Source organism: Propithecus coquereli, unplaced genomic scaffold, assembly GCF_000956105.1.
Source record: "Propithecus coquereli isolate 6110/MARCELLA unplaced genomic scaffold, Pcoq_1.0 Scaffold10, whole genome shotgun sequence".
Classification (NCBI taxonomy): Eukaryota; Metazoa; Chordata; class Mammalia; order Primates; family Indriidae; genus Propithecus; species Propithecus coquereli.
Window position 1 is genome coordinate 5,080,079 of NW_012133858.1, and position 19,926 is coordinate 5,100,004.

The 19,926-nt window shown below is 44.5% G+C and overlaps 1 protein-coding gene across 1 annotated transcript in view; it reads right to left on the reverse strand.

The window, feature by feature from the left end:
• MYLK (myosin light chain kinase) overlaps positions 1–19,656 on the reverse strand; it is a 191,528-nt gene extending 171,872 nt beyond the window's left edge. Inside the window, exons 1-2 of the mRNA XM_012639620.1 lie at positions 19,406–19,656; positions 12,739–12,906 (exon numbers count right to left, since the gene is read on the reverse strand). Coding sequence (XP_012495074.1) covers positions 12,739–12,903 — 165 coding nt within the window. The 5' untranslated portion in view covers positions 12,904–12,906; positions 19,406–19,656. The remainder of the gene's footprint in view (positions 1–12,738; positions 12,907–19,405) is intronic.
• Positions 19,657–19,926: the final 270 nt, after the last annotated feature.

The following is a 19,926-nucleotide window of genomic DNA, read 5'->3' on the forward strand; positions in this document are numbered from 1 at the left end:
AAAGTGAGACTCTGTCTCAAAAAAAAAAAAAAAAAAAAAAAGAAAGCGCCAGGGTGACTCAAAAGGAAGGAGACCACATCTGGCAAGGAGAAGCAGGATGGGCTCCCTGGAAGAGGTGACATTTGGAAGAGCCAGGGTAGCACCTGATAGATTTGGGGTCTAGGCTCCAGTTAGAAAGGATGACAGAAGTCCAAGAGGTCAAGCCCAGGACCTGTTCAGGGATCATGGGCCTGGCATGGGCCTGGGTAGCAGGGCAGTGGGGAAGAGTGTGGGCCCAGGGGACCGGCTCCACATGTTGGAGAGAGGTGAATGCCAGGCAAGGAGCCTGCACTCAAAGCGATGGGAGGCTTCTGGTCAGAGAAGAGGTGCTCAGAGCCTCTTGCTGGGAAGACACTCACCGTAGTTGCTGAGGGAGGAACACCAGGAATAGAGAGACAGAAGTCTTCAGCAAGTGGATGGCTGGAGAAGGTGACCAGACACCTGGCCTCATTCCTCGTTCGAGCTCTCCTGGAGAGTACTGGGCACTGAGAGTCACCAGCCCTGCACACACAGATTCACTCCATTTGATTCTGTATGTATTTCCCTAAGTGCTGAGAAATTGGAGAGGGGGTATTCAGCATTCTTTACCCTCTGACATATCTAGAAGGGCTTCATACACTATAAAATGCTACACAAATGCATGGCAAATTATTAAAAATGTGATCACAACAACCACAAAGAAGACTCCAACACCAACTCCAATACAAATAGGCACTGAATAAAATAATAAAATGTTGAAGACGGGAGCCACTGTCAAGATTATTTGGCCCAACCCCCAGCCTGATTTGTAGATCCCAAATACCACAGTCATCACAGATGACCACCCAGCCCTCCCCAAACACTTCCTCAAACACCAAACAGCTAACACAGTGCCCGGCTCCCAGTAAAGTGCTCCATAAACAGTAGTTGAATGAATCAAATCCAAACACTCAAAATCTATCTTAAATAAAAGCAGAACATTAATGAGGCAAGAGATTAATATTTAAAAAGTTTACAGACTGAAAAATTATCTCTCTTTACCAGGCACCCAACAGGAGCTGGCACTGGGGTGTGTTTTATAAAAATTAGACGTGTAAAGTAGAGAACACACACTACAGTACATAACTCATAGAATTTCAGATCTCAAAGGGCCTTAAGGACCATCTAAACTGTGATTTTATAAGAAGGAATCTGAGATGCAGGGAGGTTTAGTGGTTTGTAAGAAGTTTTAAGGCAACTATGTAGGAACTAGAACCCAGTCCAGGACTCTTTCCACAACACGCTATGTTAATCATGCAATTAAAATCTAAATTGTAGAGTGCAGAATGGAACCCTCCTAGAATGTGGCAATGGAAAGAATACAACAGGCTGGAAGAGCTGGAAAAGACTTCACAGAAGAGAAAAAGTTAAATTTTCTGTTACCAAAATTGATAATTCATTAGTTGCAAGATCACTGAAGATGGCGATCATGTTTTATTTTTCTTTGTATTTCCAGAGTCTGGAGCACAGAGCAAACTCAATTCATTTTGGTCATTTTTTATGAAAGTAGTGTCTTCATTACTAACTTTATTTAAAGTTGGCAGGAAGCTGCACATTACAAGGAATCTGAACATCTTGGGCTCCACAGAACTTGTTATCTATGTGAAAAAATGAACCAGACCTTGGTGATACCTCCCATGCCTCTATGGGTCTCCTGTCCTGGCCACTTTGAGTACACAGAGTAAGAAAACCTTAATCTGGTCTCTTTATCTCTCATCACTCATTTTGCCACTCAACTTTGTTTGCACTTCAGGGCAGACAGTCAAGATAATTGGAAACATGTTAAAACAATAGGAGCCTGAAGGCCTTATTAGTGGGAGACAGACATATCTAGACAGCACCAGACTTCTTTTCCCTGGTAGGTAAACTATCACTGGGAAATTTTAAAAACACAGGCACTTAAAGAATTTACAAAAAAAAATAATTCTATTTACATGGCTCCAAATCCTCTTCTAATTTTAGGTAGTAAACACGTCGATGGCTTTTACATGGTTGTGAACAGACTGTGCACAGTGTCTTTGCTCTACTTTTCTTTCCACTTTACACATTTCCATTTATGGATGTAGCTACCAAAAATGACAAGTATGTGATGATGTAACATCTGCCATATTGATGTGTTTGTTTAATGATCTCCCTTTGAGTACAAACTTGTTCCTTTTTTGTTATCATAAATAGTGCTCTGAATATCTTTGTACCAAATACCTTTTTCCTTTTCCTTTTCCTTTACGAGTTAAGTTATAGTGTCAAAAGCAGAATTCCCAGCAAAGCATATCAATGGTTTTATTGCCCCTGTAACATTCTGCCAATCTGAGCTCCAAGGAGGCTGAACCAATAATCGGTGCTTCCAGCAAAGGAAAACTTAACCTGTTTCCTCAACCCCAATAGTGGACTCTTGGTATCTTATATTTTGCTAGTTTTTCAGGTAAATTCTTTAAAGGCATTTTAATTTCCATTTCTTTCAATGTAAACTGTGTATTCATCTTTAACCATTTGACAAATAGAATATGGACACTGAACTCGGCTGTACCAAGTCTTTTTATAGGCATTTTTATTGTGCTTTTTAAAAATTATAGAAGCAGGCTAGGCATGGTAGCCCATGCCTGTAATCCTAGCATTTTGGGAGGCCAAGGTGGGAGGATCACTTGAGGCCAGGGGTTTCAGACCAGCCTGAGCAACATAGTGAGACCCTGTCTCTACAAACAAATAACAAGAAAATTAACTAGGCATTGTGGTGTGTGCCTATAGTTCTAGCTACTCAGGAGGCTGAGGCAGGAGGATGGCTTGAGCCCAGGAGTTTGAGTTTGTAGTGAGCTATGATGATGGCACTGCACTCTAGCCTGGGCAACAGAGCAAGCCTCTGTCTCAAAAAATAAATAAAAACAAATAAATAAAAATTATAGAAGTAATTCCTATCTACTGTTTTAAAAAAAATTCAAGCAATAAGAATGTATATAAAGTAAAAGGTGAAATTGAGGGTATAAAATGGCAAAAGGCTTCTTTCCTTCTTACTCTTTCCCCTCCATGAAATAGTATCACTTCCCAGATACCACCCTTGAAATCATTTTTCTATTATTCTTATCATTAATTCCATAATTCTAGATATTATGCCGTGTCTACTTCTTAATTTAAGAGTTTAGACAGCACTTTGTGGAGTCCTAGCACAAATCATGAAAATTTTCTCTCACTTATACTGCCTCCCTCTTGCCGGTCCTGTTTTGATTTTTAGATCTTCTATTGGACATTTATGGCAAGATCACAAACTCAAATGCCTACAGAGTCTGGGTAGGAAATACAAGTATAGAAAGTGGGCAGGGATAAGAAATGTCACGAGGCTCTTCCTGTCCATCTTCTGCCTTCCCATTACGAACACAGACGTGGCCAGGGGAAAAACAAAGTCGTAACTGGCAACAGGACTTGTCCTTAGTGTTGGGAGATGGCTGGAAACGATGGGGACTATAGTGACCCGGAAAAAATGCTTAGACACAGCAGGTAGCACCCACTGAACAAGTGTGGCCATGTGGAAATGTTACCAGATCTTATTTTTTAAGAAAAGCAATTTATACATGAATTATATGTATAAGCTTTCCGTTTGCAAATCTTTGCTCAAAAGTTTTGAGAACATCACTGGCCAAACACAAAACGTCTGTATGCCAAATATGGTCCATGAGTTGACAATTTTTTACCTCTGTCATTATGGTTTTAGGTCATATACTTAAACCTCTGTTATTTGACCCATCTGTTTTAGATGTATCTCTTCACTTCCCACTGGGTAAGATGAGGACATTAGTGTCACTATATTTTTCTCCTCCTCTCTTCCTGCCTCTACCTTACCATTCACCATTCCTTTACTTTTGGCTTGCCAAAACATACAGAACTTGCTTTCTGTTCCACAACAATAATTATCACTTTTGAGCTTTGTCTATGGGTTGATCTAAAAAACAGAATAGGCTGGGCATGGTGGTTCATGTCTGTAATCACTTTGGAAAGCTGAGGCAGGAGGATTGCTTGAGGCCAGGAGTCTAAGACCAGCCTGGGCAATATACTGAGACCCCACTCTACAAAAACTACAGAAGTAATTCCTATTTCCCATTTTAAAAAATTAGCTAGGCATGGTGGCATGTATCTATAGTCCTAGCTACTCAGGAGGCTGAGGCAGGAGGATTGCTTGAGCCTAGTAGTTTGAGGTTACAGGGAGCTGTGATTATGCCACTACACTCCAATGTGGGTGACAGAACAAGACCTTGTCTCAAAAATGAATAAATAAAGATAAAAAATGGAACAATTTTCTTGATAGCAATGTTATATTATATAAATGTTTTCTTCAGACATCTGGTGGCCATGAATAAACTGTTCACTGTTAATGACTCAAGAACTAGCTTCCAAATGTAGGTACTTGGTGTGGGCTTTCTACCTCTTGGGTGTAGCCATGTCCCCCTGAATAAAGGGGGGGCAGCCTGAAAGCCCCATGTAGGGCATGTCTACTGGCAGGCTTCACTTAGAGGGTCTGGCCATGGAGCAAGTGGACAGATGACACATCCAACACATTTCCACCCCATGGCAAAGTGAAAAGATTGTTTACTTATGTACTAACCAGATGTCTACACCAGGAGCTTCAATTTTCTCCATATACATGTTTAGTAAACAGTCCTTCCTTTAATCACCCTGACTTCTGCCGTATGTCCACTCCTAATCTCCAAATCCTCTAATCTCAAATATATGGCTTTCACTTTGGCTGAAGCCTCGCCCCTTATCTGTTCTGCAGGCAGAGCTGATATATCCTTGAACGCAGTCCCAAGAGAATCTCTCGTCTACTAATGCCCCCCTGCTGTTTTTAGTGCAGCTCTGAATTCATCCTCTTTGAACCTCTTTTTATGTTCACTTTAATAGCATATTTGGAAGGAGGGAAGTTAATAAATCTGGTTAGCCCATCATTTTGAACCCAAAGTGGCCACCAACTGCTGACATTGTAAAGTTTCAGTAATACTTGTCCTGCCATTTCTCATTCTACTGCTTTCGCTCTGAATACTTCAGGAACTCTGTGACACCGGGCAGCCTGCCACGTGAAACAGATGGCTGTGAGACACCGGGAGCACATTCGAGCTTGCTGGGGTACCAAGGTTAGCACTCTTCAGTGAAGATGGAAGACAAAGATTCTCTCATTAACAGACTGCATTTTTCTTCGAATGAATCTTATGCCCTAATTAATTCTCAAGAATCTAATGTCATATTTCTATTGTGAATGGAACAACTATTTTCAATGTATCTTCTAGCTGTGGGTCGCCGACATACAGTATAGGAACTGAATTTAGTATAAGAATGTTCTCCATCAGCCCTGTCCAAAAGGGCTTCTGTGATGATGGAAATGTTCAACAATCTGTGCTGTCCAACATGGTAGCTATTAGCCACATTAGCCACTTAAAATGTGGCTAATGTGGCTGAGGAGCTGAATTTTCAATTTTATTTAATTAATCTTAATTTGAATTTAAATAGCCACATGTGGTTCGTGGGTATTATATTGGTCAAGCGACTCCAGACCTTGAACTACTCACTCTCACTGAAGAAGCAGAAGATGATAACGAACAAACAAAAAACCCCAATAACAATAACCGAGACCAGTAGTCTGACCCGAAACCTGATTTGGGTCATACTTCTCAAGAAGCACTGAAGGATTAGCTCACCTGATTCACAGCTAATATCAACTGTAATTTGATAAAGAATAAAAATGAGACTCATATATAAATATTATAGGAGTTCAGAGGAGGGAGCAATTGAGGGTTAGAAAGCTCAGGATTAGATCTAGGAGGTGGATCTATGTGCTAATGTCAAAAAGAAATACCAAAATATGTTAAGTAAAAGAAGCAAGTTACAGATGAATATATATACAAGGGCCCATTTGTGTACATCAAAGGATATCAGACACATGCTCATATTTGCATAGGTCATTTCTGGAAGGACACCAGTGGCTACCTCTGGAGAGTGGATGTGAGGGTCAAGGCAAAGAACTTTTTAATTTTGTTTGAATTTTTGTTTTAAAAATAGTTTGGGATTGAAATCATTTTTCTTTCTATAACAAAGTTATAGGCACAGAGATGATTAGTGAATAATACATTTTTAAAAGGCCAAAGTAGTCAACTCTTTCCTGTGGTTATTAGTCATGAACGATCTTATGTAATTACTGTAAATATTCTACATCCTATAACCATGGCTCTTCTGTACTCTAATAAAAGGCTATAAAAAGAAACATAAGGAAAGTAGCCTGAAGGAGGTAGGACTCAAATCGGATCTGGGGCTGGGTAAGATGGAGAGGAGAAGGAAAGGCATCTTGGTGCAGGCACAGCCTGAGGAGGGAAGGGAGGGGCAGTGCAGGAAGGTTGGTGGGAGGAGTGAGGGTGCTGAGAAGCGGGCAGGGCCTGCTGATGGCACACAGAGACAGGACCCTACAGGAAGCATGGGCCAGATCCTATGGGCTTGACTGGCAAGACACCTGGGGTCTCAGACACTACACCACCTGGGTTCCCCTCAGGGGGCCAAACACTTCTCGAGCACCCATCATGTGGCAGGCATTGTGCTATTGCCAGGGCACAAAGATGACAAGAAACAGTCACTGCATTCAAGGAACCAGAGGAGACATGGGAAAGGGGTGGCATCGCGCAGTGCGAGGAACACATGATTTGGGTCCAAAAGAACTGGCTCCACCACTTTCTGGTGTAACCTTAGCAAGCTCTGTAATCACTCTGAGCCCCCAGCTTCTTCCCTTATAAAAAATAGGGATAAAAGCTGCTTGCTGGAAGGATAAAATGACTAAGATTATATGCCTGGCCCCAACAAGCCACTGACATCCACGCTCTCACACTCTGCCCCATTCCTGACCCTAAGTCAATGGGAAGATGAAACGTTTTTCCCATTTACCCTTTCTCCAAGAAGCTGACGCCAGAGCAGAGTACCCGTGTGCTCGTGCGTGGGCCAGATGAGCAGGACTGTAACTCGGATATGTCAGAGGGAAGGAGGGAAGATAGGAGATGGCGCCAGAGAGCGATGAGCTGGTCATAACAGGCCTTTTCAGCAGAGCTGCAGGGTGCCATCGAAGGTTCCACGCGTGGAGCAGGGCACAGTCAGACCTGCATGGACCGGGATCACCTACGCAGAAGGAAGACAGCCTGGGAGGGCGAAAGTCACAAGCAGGAAACCTATTTTCAAGCTACTCCAAGCCTCATCTTAATCTCCTCTAAATTCCTAGAGTATCAACTATTTATTGAGCAAATCCGAACACGTAACTACGCACGGTCATGTCCTGCTGTTTCATATACACCCGTTTTCCTCCAGAACCACATCATTAAGACATCAAAACAGACCAGTGCTTTCTCAAAGCACTAAGCACCGTGGTGGTTGACTGCTCAGAGTTGGAAGTAAACTGGGAAGAAGTTACTGGGAGAAGGATTCGATTACTGGTTAAAGTGGAAATTGAGGAATTATTCATGCTTTCATGGGTCAGGTCTTCTCACGTGCCCTTCCCCCTCTCCCCACAGCATAGACATAAACACGCCTTGATGGGGCCAGAGTTAGCTCCCCATTGCGAAGCCCACTTCAGCGAACACCGAGAGCAGCTGTCTGACCCCAAACCTCACTTGGGTCGTGCTTCTCAAGAGGCACTGAGGGATTAGCTCATCTGACTCACGGCACAGCCAGGGCCTATCACCATGTCTGCCTTTTTTCTGATAAGAATAAATTCCAGGGTAGAGGGGCAGAAATCTCCAGTAATTTCAGTATTTTTCTCACCATCACTCTCTTTTCATACTTGACTCCGTGGTGGGAAAAGCAGCCCATCAACACTGCAGCCACCAGTGTGAGTGACAGAACAGCTGGGGGCGCTTCAGCCAGCCCCGCATCTGTGGGGCCCTGGCCATCTGCACACGGAAGCCCCCAGCCCTCCCCGAGGCCTGGCAGGAACCGCAGGCGTGGTGCAGTCCTGTGACTTCTCTTCCCACCCTACTCACTTCCAGCACTGTGGGAGTCCTCCTGGGCACGTGAGTGGACAACAGAGCCCCACGGCCGAGTTTCACCTACCTTACTGTCCTCCCCTGCAAACAGCTGCCCCTTGACCCTGCCACCCAGGCCTAGCAACATATTCTCACAGGAAGAGGCTCGCACAGGCCTTGGAAGCGTGTTCAGGGCCATTTGGTAGACGACCTGTGGGTCGTGGGTGCCCTGTACACAGGGGAGTGTTGGCTCCAGTGAGCATACCCCTTGGGGACACACATCCCTTGCTCAGTGGAGAGGGTACAGCTGGATGAAGGAACAGAGGTTTCTACATTGTGGGCTCAGGGCAGGGGCTTGCCTGGGTCTAAAGGTGGTACCCGAGATAAGGAGCTTTATCAAGTTCTAAAAGTATAATCTCCTCAAGCTTTGGGCTGGCAGAGCCAAAAAAAAAAAAAGAAAAGAAAAGAAAAAAGAGGAGGCTTAGGCCAAATCAGTAGACCCTAATCAAAGAGTATTAATAGTTGCTTCATAATGACATTAACTCACCACTTTACCCCATGTGATTGACTTCCTCTCATAAACCCTAGACCCTGTTGGTTTAAGCCAAATGGCCACAGCCAGGGAGAAATGAATTCCTCTAGAATGACTTAACTACAGGCCACACTCAACTCAGAATAAGGCATCCCCATTGCTCTTAGCATATTTGGTAAGGGTCTGAGTTTTTAGTTCTCTCTCTGCTATGTCTTCTCCCCTATTTATTCCCATCATTTAAGGAGATACTATCTCCACATGCATCTCATTAGGTATTTATTAGTGAAGAATACTTTTTGTAAAATTTCCTGTGTGAACAACTGCAGCCACAGATCTTATCTGGGAAAGCCTTTAAGCCTCAGAATTCTTATCTCTTCTAGCTGCTAGTCTTTATACTCCTCCCTGCCCTCAACCAATCCTCAGTGTGCTAGCTGCTGCCTCATGGCTCTAATATGGTTGCCTGAGCACCAGCCATTACATATGTATTCAAGGCAGGAAGCAGGGGAGGGGTATAATATGGAAGCACCAGTGATGTCTTTTTTTCCTTCATTTAATCAGAACAGCAAGAGTTTTCCCAGAAGCTTCCTAGCTAACTTCAGTGTGAATGTGTGACGAGGCTACCCTTAGCTGCAAAAGAAGTCTCTACATTTGCCCCCAGCATAGAAAAGGGCAAGTGCAAATGGGATTGGTAATGGGTTATGGGCTGCCCAACTTATCTGCCACAAGGTGGAAAAGCTCCAAAGGATGTGAGGGACTGAGACTCACAGAGATGAATATCTCATAATTTATAGCTTCTCAGAAAAAGGCATGAACCATAAGAGGGCACCTATAGTTCCACCTTAATGTCACCAAGTCTTCTTGCTAGAGAGAGGAGCTTTATTGGAAGGAGGGGTTCATTAAGTCCTTTGCATAAAAATAGGCACAAAACAGAAATGGGGGCAGAGTAGGCAAAAGTTTTTACCTATTTAGGAATAAAAACCAAAGCATAAGTTTGAACCAGCTTCCCATTAGCAGCTCAGAACGTGGTGGGAAACAAACCTTTATAATTTTCTTACATCTGGGGTGTCCACTGTGTTTTTTAGTGATAAGAGGGTCCCTGAGCCCCCTTCAGAAGAAGCTGGGAGGTCCTAGGACCCTTCACTGGTGGTGGCAACTTGCAGAGCAGAGGGGAGGGAGCAGGCAGAGGGGCTGTGGGCAGCGTCAAGGAAGAAGGATTCCCGCCAGCCATGATGGGGACCAGCCTGCGCCTGAGAAGTAGCTTGAGGATAGAATTTTAAAAAGTTACTCACTTTTTAAAGGTCATCCTGAGACTGACCCCAGGACTGGTTTGGTGCAGAATAAGCACCTAGACCAGGATGTGTCCTGGGACCCAGAGAGAGGGCTCCACTGCAGGCAAGGTCAGGTGGCCCCGGCGGTGAAGGTCAGCATGTGTGGGAGGCAGATCACCACTGACTGTGCCCCGGGGGGGGGCCGGAACTGCACATTTGGAGTGTGTGGAGCCCAGTCTCACAACCAGCAACTCTTGCTCAAAGCACCATCACTCCAGGCTGACGCCACCTTACTTTTTTACTTCTCTGAGGGCGCCCGGTCAGGAACATCCCCTGTTCAACTTCACCTTTGGTATCAAAACCACCAGCTTCCTTATTCTGGGATCATATGAGGTGGCTCTTCCCTGATGCAGCAGTGTCTTCGCTACACTAACCATACACACTTGAGGCGCAGTGGTTTACAGAGCGCTTTCTTTTATAGTCTCTCCCTCTGCGTTTCCTTCTACAAGTTAGCCAGACACTCTGCCTGAACATCTCTCTGGGATGGTCTTCCCTCTGTACGTACTCTACACCAGTAAGCTGCCAGGTGGTGTTAATTCCAGTCAGGGCTGAGTAGCAAAGCAGCACTGCGGTCTGACTCCTAAGGAACACATGCATTTTGATGTATAGTTCACGTGCAATATACAAGGTCTCATCAATATAAGAAAAATAAAATTGTCATGTAGGGAATGCTATATTTTACGAATACTGCAGTCAACATTGTGAATACATTAAATGACTGTGAATTATTCACTTTAAAATGGTTAAATTTATGCTATTTTTCAGCTCATTAAGAAAAATACTATATTTACTATGATATACTTTTTGACTTTATGAAGTACTTTTACTACCTATCAACTTTTCTTTTGACATCCTGTGGGCCAGAAATATGGAAACAACCAGTTGGTATTTTTCAGATAAGGAAACCTTAGATTCATAGAAGGGATGACTTGCCAATCAGAGGATACTGGGCATCACAGAACTCCAGTGTGCTGACTCCTGGCCAGTGCTCTGTCTATGAAGTTTCCAAATTCAGCATCGCAAAGGCATGGTTCCTTCATGACTCCAAAGTCAGCAAAGGAAGCAAAGGCATCATCACACTATAGGGAAGCTAAGCCCTTTCTTCCTCTCCATGTTTGTCTGAATTGAGGAGGAGCTCTTCTCTCGGGAGCAGTGTGGCAGGAGGGGGGGTGTGGAGATAAGATCCATTTTGCTGTCTAAGCCATTTCTTAGATGTTTGTTTTTAATTGTTAAGTGTAAAATTCAGTGTTTTATAGGTACTATATATTCAAAGAGTTGTATAAACACCACCACTATCTAATTCCAGAACATTTTCATCATCCCCAAAAGAAATCCCATACTTACTGGCAGTCACTCCCCATCCCTCTCTTCCCCTAGGCCCTGGCAACCACATCTACTTTCTGTCACCATACATATTCCCGTTTTGGAGATTTCATATAAATGGAATCACACAATACGTGGCCTTTTGCGTCTGGCTTCTTTCACTTAGCGTGATGTTCTCAAGGTTCATCCATGTTGCAGCATTAATCAATACTTTATGCCTTTTTATGGTCATCTAAGAAATTTATGAACCCCCAGGTTTCTTCCTGTTGCTTCTTTCCTGCTAGCTATGAGGAAGAGGATGGAAAGACCAAAGTCAGGGCCACAGAAAAGGGCCCTCATCCTGGTAGTGCCCAGAGAGAAGAAACAGACCCCTCAGGAACACCACACTCCCCCACAATCTGCTTCAGGTGAAAGACAGGAAAGCACTGCTAGGTCAGCACCATCGGCAAACAGTCTCAACTACCCCGGTCTGCGCACGACAGACAACTCATTGCGGCCTAGGCCACTTTCAAGGTGGCAACCCCTGCACATTGTCCAGAAAACCATTAGCCAAACCTGCTACTTAAACAAAGGTAGAGTCCAGCGTCATCTAAAAAGAGTCATACGTCTGCCCCTGGCTCAAGCTTTCAGGAGCTCACTCATAAACTGTAAAGTCATAGTACAATTTAGGAATTCCTCTATCGGTTGCCCTTTGCAAGTGCTCAGGTGAAAGCCTTCTAGCTTCTAAAGCATTTCCTGGGGTAGATCCCCTGTGATTAATCCCAGGACAGATATTATTTGTCAACCTCCCTGACGACCATATACATCTCCGTGTCAAGCTGATTTGATGTCTGGGTGGCCTGAGCTGGCAGCTTCCTAAAAGTCCTTCTGATTGGGCATAACATTAGATATTCTTGCAGCTATGCTTCAATATTCTCATCTTCTTCTCCTTTTAGTGCAAGGTAGACAAGAAATTATTATGCCCATTTGCAGAAGAAGAAATGGAGGCCCAGTAAGGGCAAGAGACCGATATTCATTTGCAAAAGGTGACAGGACTGAAGTAAGGGGTCCTTTCTCCCACCTCCTACTCTGGGGGTACCAAGTGGATGCTAGAAGAACATCTAGCTAAACACTCCCTCCAGGGAAAAGTTGAGAGAAAAATCACAGACAATTCTCAGTTGTCTAGATTTGAGGGCACATATTTAAACCCACGCTGTTTTCTTCCTGCCACCGGCCGACGTGTTCTTCTAGAATTAGGTAGCATGTACCCAGAACACGACCCATGTTCACAGCAAAACATTGCAGGACAGTCAACTTGCAATGTCTCTCGCCATCCCCACGCGTCCCCTGCCCCGAGTTCTCCAACGCAGACCAAAGCCCACCATAAACAAAAGAAAGAGAGAAAAGTGGCATATATTCACGTTACATGAGGGTTGAAAAGAAAATCAGGACTTCTGTTAGGTCCAGACAGTGGAGGAAAAGGCTCGAGGAGCGACGGCCCCCGCCCATCCCCCAAAGCCTCCCCAGCCAGCCACGCTCTTACCCTCCCTTCAAACTTGGCGGTGGCTCCTTCTTTGATGCAGAGGTTCCGAGGGGGCAAAGTGAAAGCAGGGGCCTCGGTCAGGGGCACGGAGCCGACTCTCGAGGGGTCCACACTGAGGGACGTTTTGGAAGCGTGCGATGAGGCGACCAGCTTCACATCCCCCATGGTCTGCAGGAAGGAAGGAAGGAAGAGGACCAGGTCAGATCAGACAGAGCACAGTCCTGTCTTCCCTTCAGGCACGGGCAGGCCCGGCCTGCTGGAGTGGGTTTCTTGTGGAGCAGGGGCCCAGGTAGGTCAGTGTCCACTTAGGACTCCTCTGGGAACGAGGCATCCCAGACCCAGCTCAGGGCCATGCCTGCCTCCTCAAAGCCCCACGGAGAATTTTCATCTTTTCACTGTGCTCTTCCTCCAGGAAAGGGGCAGCTGGAGAGAACAGGGAACCTGGACGGTTTTCAGAGTTTTTACAATAGCTACCTAAAATCTGTATTAACAGTTATTAATCCTTCGAGTCAACAGTTACACTAAGCACCATGGTAGACGGCAATAGCTGCTTTTGCCTGAAATGCGCACGCTCATGGGCTACAGAAAACCGGGATCCACACTCCAAGAAAGGAAGGTCGTTTGGGGTTAATATGGCAAGGACCTTGGGTGAGGTGGGGTGAGGGTTTTTAGTTGAGTGAAGGGAAGAACGCAGGCCAGGCAGGACACCCCACCTCTGGGGATGCGATTGTGACAAAGGCTCAAAGGTCACGGATCGCCAGAGAAGGGAGGCGTTTGAGATCATCCGGGCTAACTCCTCCCTTTATAACTGACGCCCAGAGAAGGCAAGTCCCTCGCCCCAGGAGTCAGAGCAAAATGTGGCATCACTGGCAAGAACACCTCGAGCCCGGCTCCTGGTCCAGGGCCCAGTGGGGACTAGACAAGGTGTGGCTCGGAGCTGGCAAGGTTAGCGGGTACAAAGGGGCTGACATGAGGAGTAATAGATGACTACCCACTGCAGCAGCGTTCAACTCTTCTGTGATGTTTGTCTATTCTCAACTTTAAATACACTTCGAACCTGGAAAATATCAACATGGTAAAATAATAAACTACCATTTATCAAACACCCACTCTGTTCCAGACACTGTATCAAGCACTTGATACATTATCTCATTTGTTTTACTCCTCAGAACAAGCCCATGAAACAGGTATAGTCATCATTTTGCAAATGAAAAAGGTGAGCTCAGACAGGGGGAAAAACTTCCCCATTACACAGCTATCGAGTGGCGGAACTGGAGGTTGAACCCAGATTTATTAGCCTCTAGAGCTCTTTTGGCCATGCTACACAGCCTAAAGGAAAAAACGTGAAAATATCCATACTTCTATTACACAGAATCGTGGGGCATCTCCCTCCAATTTTGTTCCTACGAATATAGAAAAACATATTTTACACAGCTGAAAGTATATTATATATATATAGCTGTTTCCTTTTCTTCTCCCACAACTTTTCTTAAAATAAGGGGGAAAGTTGCTTTCAAGAAATCTGATTTTAAAATATTCCATCGTATGGATGTATAACTTACATAACTACCACCCTATTCCTGGTCATTTGGATGGTTTCTAAATCTTTTATGATAATAAACCCTGCGATGAGCCTATTTGTGCCTAAATCTATGTTTGAATTCCTGATGATTTCCTTAGAACTGATTCCAAAAGTGGAATTATTACAGGTACGAATCTGAGTTCTTCGTTGCAAACAACAGAAACTGGCTCTGGTTCTCATAAACACAGAAGGGATTTGTTGAAAAGATGGCGGGGTGGGAGGGGAACTTCCAAAATCCATAGGAAAGGCTGGAGAACCAGGCCGGGAAACGGCTGCAGTTGAGAGAAGCTGGGCAGTCAGATTCCAGTCAGGGTCACTGGACACCCACTGTCATCACCTGAAATACCCCCTAAGTATCCCTGTGGCAGGTTCCAAATCCAGGTGGGAGCCTTACCAGGCTGGGACAGCCCTAGGTTGAGGACCACATCTTACCATGAAATCCCTGGTGCCCAGGCATAGGACAAACATCTGCTGACTGAAGAGAAACCGTATTCCTAGCTTTTGCTTTTCTATTCATTTTCTTTGGCTGTCCAGTCACACACTTAAATCCTATGCTGTGTGTCAGGTAAACTGACACAAAATAACAGTGCTCTCTGGAGCATATAATTAGCTTATTTAAATTTAATAATATCTAACAAAAATAAAACGGGATATATCTTTTGAAGTTCAAGTTAAAGTAACAAAGTGACTAGGTTTGGTTGTAACAGGGCACATCCTCTGCTTGATAAAACCAGCTTTCTCTTTCACTGACAAGGTATTAGCTTTGCAAACAAAATTCCTTTCCAAATGAAAAGACTCACAGGCTCACTGCAAGTAAGTAACAATAAAAGCAAACACTTATGTAGCACTTACTATATGTGGGGAGCTCTTCTAAGCACTTTAAAAATAATAAATAGCTTGCTTATTGGAAAGTATGCTTACATTTCTGTTTTATAGCCATATATTCTGTAATACTTGTCTGCATAGCTACCAAAATGCAAAGAAACCTGTTTTCATAACACATTTGTCAGTTCATAACATCATGAAGTTTTCTTGTCAAACGCTTCCATTCACTAAAAGAAAACAGATTATGACACATTGTTTAGAACCATGTTTACATTTGTGTTTTAGAGCCAGATGGTCCAACTTTTCCTTACAGATACCAATACGCAAAGAAACACATTTTCATAACAAATTTGTTAGTTCATGATGATAAGAACTTTCCTGTTGAACTCTTCTTTCTACTGAAAGATAACAGATTATGATGCATCTTTTGGAAAGTATGCTTACTTTTGTGCTTTATAACCATACAACAACACTATGAGATAGATAAGGTCACCATCCCCATCTTACGGATTAGAAACCTGAGGCACAGTGACATCAAGAAATTTGTCTAAGGAACACTGTTCTGGTGGCAGGCACTCTGAAAGCCCTGCTATAGAGTATATCCACGTAACAAAAACTTTTATACTGCCTTAATATTTTTAAATAAATAAATAAAGCAACCAATTAAAGAAAGAAATTTGTACAAGTTCACGCATTTAGTAGGGGGCATAACTATTATTTAAACCCAGGTATCTGGCACTGGATCCCCTATTCTTACCCACTGGGCCCTCTCGCCTCTTGTGACAGCTCCGAGCTGGCTGGTGGGGAAGGGGCCTTGAAGCTGGGAGACCAAAGAAGAAAGTTGAGAGCTGCCACCGCATACATATAGAATTTAAGATTTTCTGTGTGTCGAAACATACCATCAACAACATAAAAAATGGATGATAATCTAGGATAAAATGCTTGCACAAAAACAAAGGACTGAGAAACTTTACATATAAGAAGAAAACAGCCTGACAGACAAATGAACAGATGATGTGACTTGGGCAGTCCAGAGATGATAGATCCATGACCAATAGACACATGAGCACTTTCTGGCCCCAATGATGACCCAACAGTGAAAATTAAGAACAAGCTATTATTTCTTTAAACTATCCAAACTGACATTTAAAAAGAATGAGAACACACAATACTGATGAGACCAGGGTGAGAAGGGTATGCTCATACCCTCCTACAGGGAATATAAATTGGTATAATCTTTCTTGAAAGCCATTTGGCAAAAAGATTCTGAAAAAACATGTCCATCTCTTTTTCTAATAATCCTACATTTAGAAATATATTATTGGAAAGGAATCAAAGATACGGCCCCAAATTTATTTATAAGAATATCAATTGCCTTATTTATAGAAAAAAACTAGATATATTTTTAACAATCCAGTTAAATATCCAACAGGGAGAATTGGTTAAATACAGCGGAATACCAGGCAGTTATATGAGTATATATTTACAAGGAAAATAATTACGTGAATTCGATGACAAAGAAATTTTCAATTAAAAAAATTATAGAAAATTTCAAACATACAGAAAAGTAGAAAGAATGATAAAATGAGCACCCCAAATACCCACCATCTACATTGAACAATTGACATTTTGCCAGATTTTTATCATTATGTTTGTGTGTATGTTTGCAGAATTACTTTAGAGTCATGGTATGATTTGAATGGTAAGAATCAGGTAAGTTCATTCACTCAAAATATATTTATTGACTATTTATGACACTATTTCATAACAAAGTAGTTAAAATTAAAACCAACTGATAAAAATACGTATTTATTTATTGAACAGCTACCATGTGCCAAACCAGCCACTAGGTATACAGCAGGGAGCAATTACATGTGTGGGGTGTGTGTGTTTGTGTGGTAACAGGGTAGGGAAGGATGGGGCTCCGGTACGCTGCACAGCTACCCAGGACCACACGCCAGAGGGAACACTGTTCCCTGTCCTCCTCCGCTGCCCCTGAGGCGAGGTGACGGATACACGCTGTGCAGCCAGGCCCAGGCAGAGGACTGGGGTGCAGGGGGATAAGGATCATGAGGATCAGACTTTTGCGACCCTGCTGCAAATCCAGGGGCACTGCTGCTTTCCAGCTGTGGGCTGGCCAAGGTACTTCAACTCTCTTGGCCTCAGTTCCCTTTTCTGTCAGATGGAACAATAATATCAACCTCACAAGGTTGAAGAGAGGATTTGAATAAGAGTGACTACAAAACACATGGACCAGCATAAAAGGCGTTCGATAATGGTAGTTGTCAGCATTCTCTTCATCCAGTTCCCAAAGGGAAGCCAGTCTCCCCACCCTGAAGACACAGACGCTTTCACCAGGACAGCAGGAAGGCCAAGCCAGCCCGACTCTCTTCCCACGAGGGTATCTGAGTGGGATTCCTGGATGACAGCAGCAGGAGGCAGACGGCAGAATTCTGTGAGAAGGGCCTGAGTTCGCTGGGCAGCTTCCTGCAGCACCTTCGTGTCCACACTGGCAGCACCATTTAATGAGCAAGGTGTACCTGCCCGACACTGTGCTGGGCACCATCTCGTTCAGTCCCAACAGTCCTGCAGGGCAGTTCTGATTATCACCCTTTCACGAATAAGGACCCCACGGCTCAGAAAGTCACCTATGCTTGTTCAAGTTCACATAGCTAAGAAGTGGAAACCAAACCAAGGTCTGACTGCAAAGTCACACCCCACTGGCTTCCTGGAGGCCCCCGAAGCCCAGATGAGTAGTTTCCTGCTATCCCCAGTAACAGGAGATGCAGTAGGCAGAGGCTTGGGAGCTGCAGAGAGGAAGCGGGGCAGGCAGTGTTTCCTCCTCCTGCTCTCAGGCCTGGCTTTGGAGGACACAAGACTCTTCTCCACCTCTGCTTTCAGAGCATCTGGACTGGGAGTGGCGAGATCAGGCCCAGGATCCTCCTATAAATCCTCTTTATCTAAGATCTGAAATCCATCTACACCTCCTGAAAGCCCCACATGCTTTCATCAAAAGGACCCTGCTTGTCCTCAAGAACGTGTTAGACAGGAGTCTTCCATCCCTAAGAGAGGCCTGGCTTCAGGTTCGAAATGGACCAGGCAAGTCAGTACAGCAAGGAAACGTCCAGTCCCCTGGAGGTGGCTCCCAGGGAGAGTCACTCAGCTATCGCGCAGGCAGGACCAGGGCCCAGTCCCAAGCTGGTCGGTCACACCAAACAGCTCTGCTCACCGGCAGCCCATCGCCCCACCCCCTGCCATCCTCAGCATAAACAGATTCCTGCCACATGATTAATGGTAACTGACATATTTGGAATGCTCTATCAGAAAAAAAAATTAATAATAAAATAAATCAAACCAAACCATCCTTGTTCCTCTCTAATCCCTTGTCAAGCCTGTTGATTGTATTCCAATAAAGAAAACCAGACAGGCTGGGTGATTTCTGCAATAATTTCTCTATTGTCAGAGTGACGCTCAGTGGCTAGACTCAAACACACTGGCTGGGGGGGTCTCATTCAATACAAGTTAAATGCAGATTACTTACTTATGTCTCTGTAAATAAGAGAAAAAACAGGGGAGGGGGTCAAAAAGAACAGTGGTCCAAGAGCTAGGAGCTCCTCCTCCCTGACCCCCTGCAATGATTTTTGGCCCAAAGCCCACCTCCAATAAGGTTTTCACAAGCAACATAATTTATTAACCATTTGAAGCAGCATTGAGTTAATTTGACTTTAATTTGATCAAAAGCACTTTAAATCATCTTTGAACCTAGAAAGGAACACTTTCAACTACAGCCAAAAGAGATTACAACTCGAAGGCAAAAAGATCTAGAAAAAAGTAAAAAGTCGGGGATCAAGTTATATGGCAGAACAAGTTTAGAGAAGCCAGTGTCCCCTTCCCTACCCAATGTGTACACACTTTAAATGATCGTTGTCTTTAAATACCTCATCAGTTTACAGGGAATTGTGGAAATACCATACCTCTCCTCCAAGGAGGGGCTCCCAGGCAGGCTTTGAAGTTAGCCATGAACCCCCCTCCAACGGTACACATCAGAGGCCACCAAACAGCCCATTTGCAAGTGCCCCCCAGCACTGACAGCTCCACTCTCCCCACCTTAATCCTCTCTGCAATGCACTCAAATCCTGACAAATTCCCTCATCACTCCTAATCCCGGAGTGAGCTGCTCCTCGGCTGTGCCAGGCTGACTTGCCAGTGACCCACCGGAGCAAAGCAGGGCAGGGCCACACACCAGTGAATGGGACACACCTTACCGTGGCCTCTTCCCCAGCAGCTGTCACATGAGTCAGGACGTGCGGCAGCCACGCTTCACCACTGTACTGCAGAAAATCCTGTCCAAGGTCCAGCGGAGAACTGAGAGTGGAGGAGAGCTAGGGACGCCACAGAGCTCAGGGCCAGACCGAAAAAGTTAAGGGGCTTTTGTTCTGACTCTGCTCGCAGATGTTGCAACTTGCCTTCCACTGGGCAGCCAACTTCACCCGGTCCAGGAGATCTGTTGTTCTAATCCGCCCAGCTGGGGTGACCTTTGAAACCTCTGGCTGCCTCTGCGGAGGCGCTCAATGGAGTCCTGGGGGAGCCAAGGTGGAAGCTCACAGGTTTTCACTTGTCTGAAGCTACAGATTCTAATCTGAGTGTGGAGCAAGAGGAGGACCCTGTCAAGCAGAGAGCTGAGCACTTGGAGGGGCTGGGCAGTCTCCCAACTCCACATCTGGCCTGGAACGCTACTCCAACCCTTGGCACATCTGGCCTGGGATTACCACCCAGTGCTC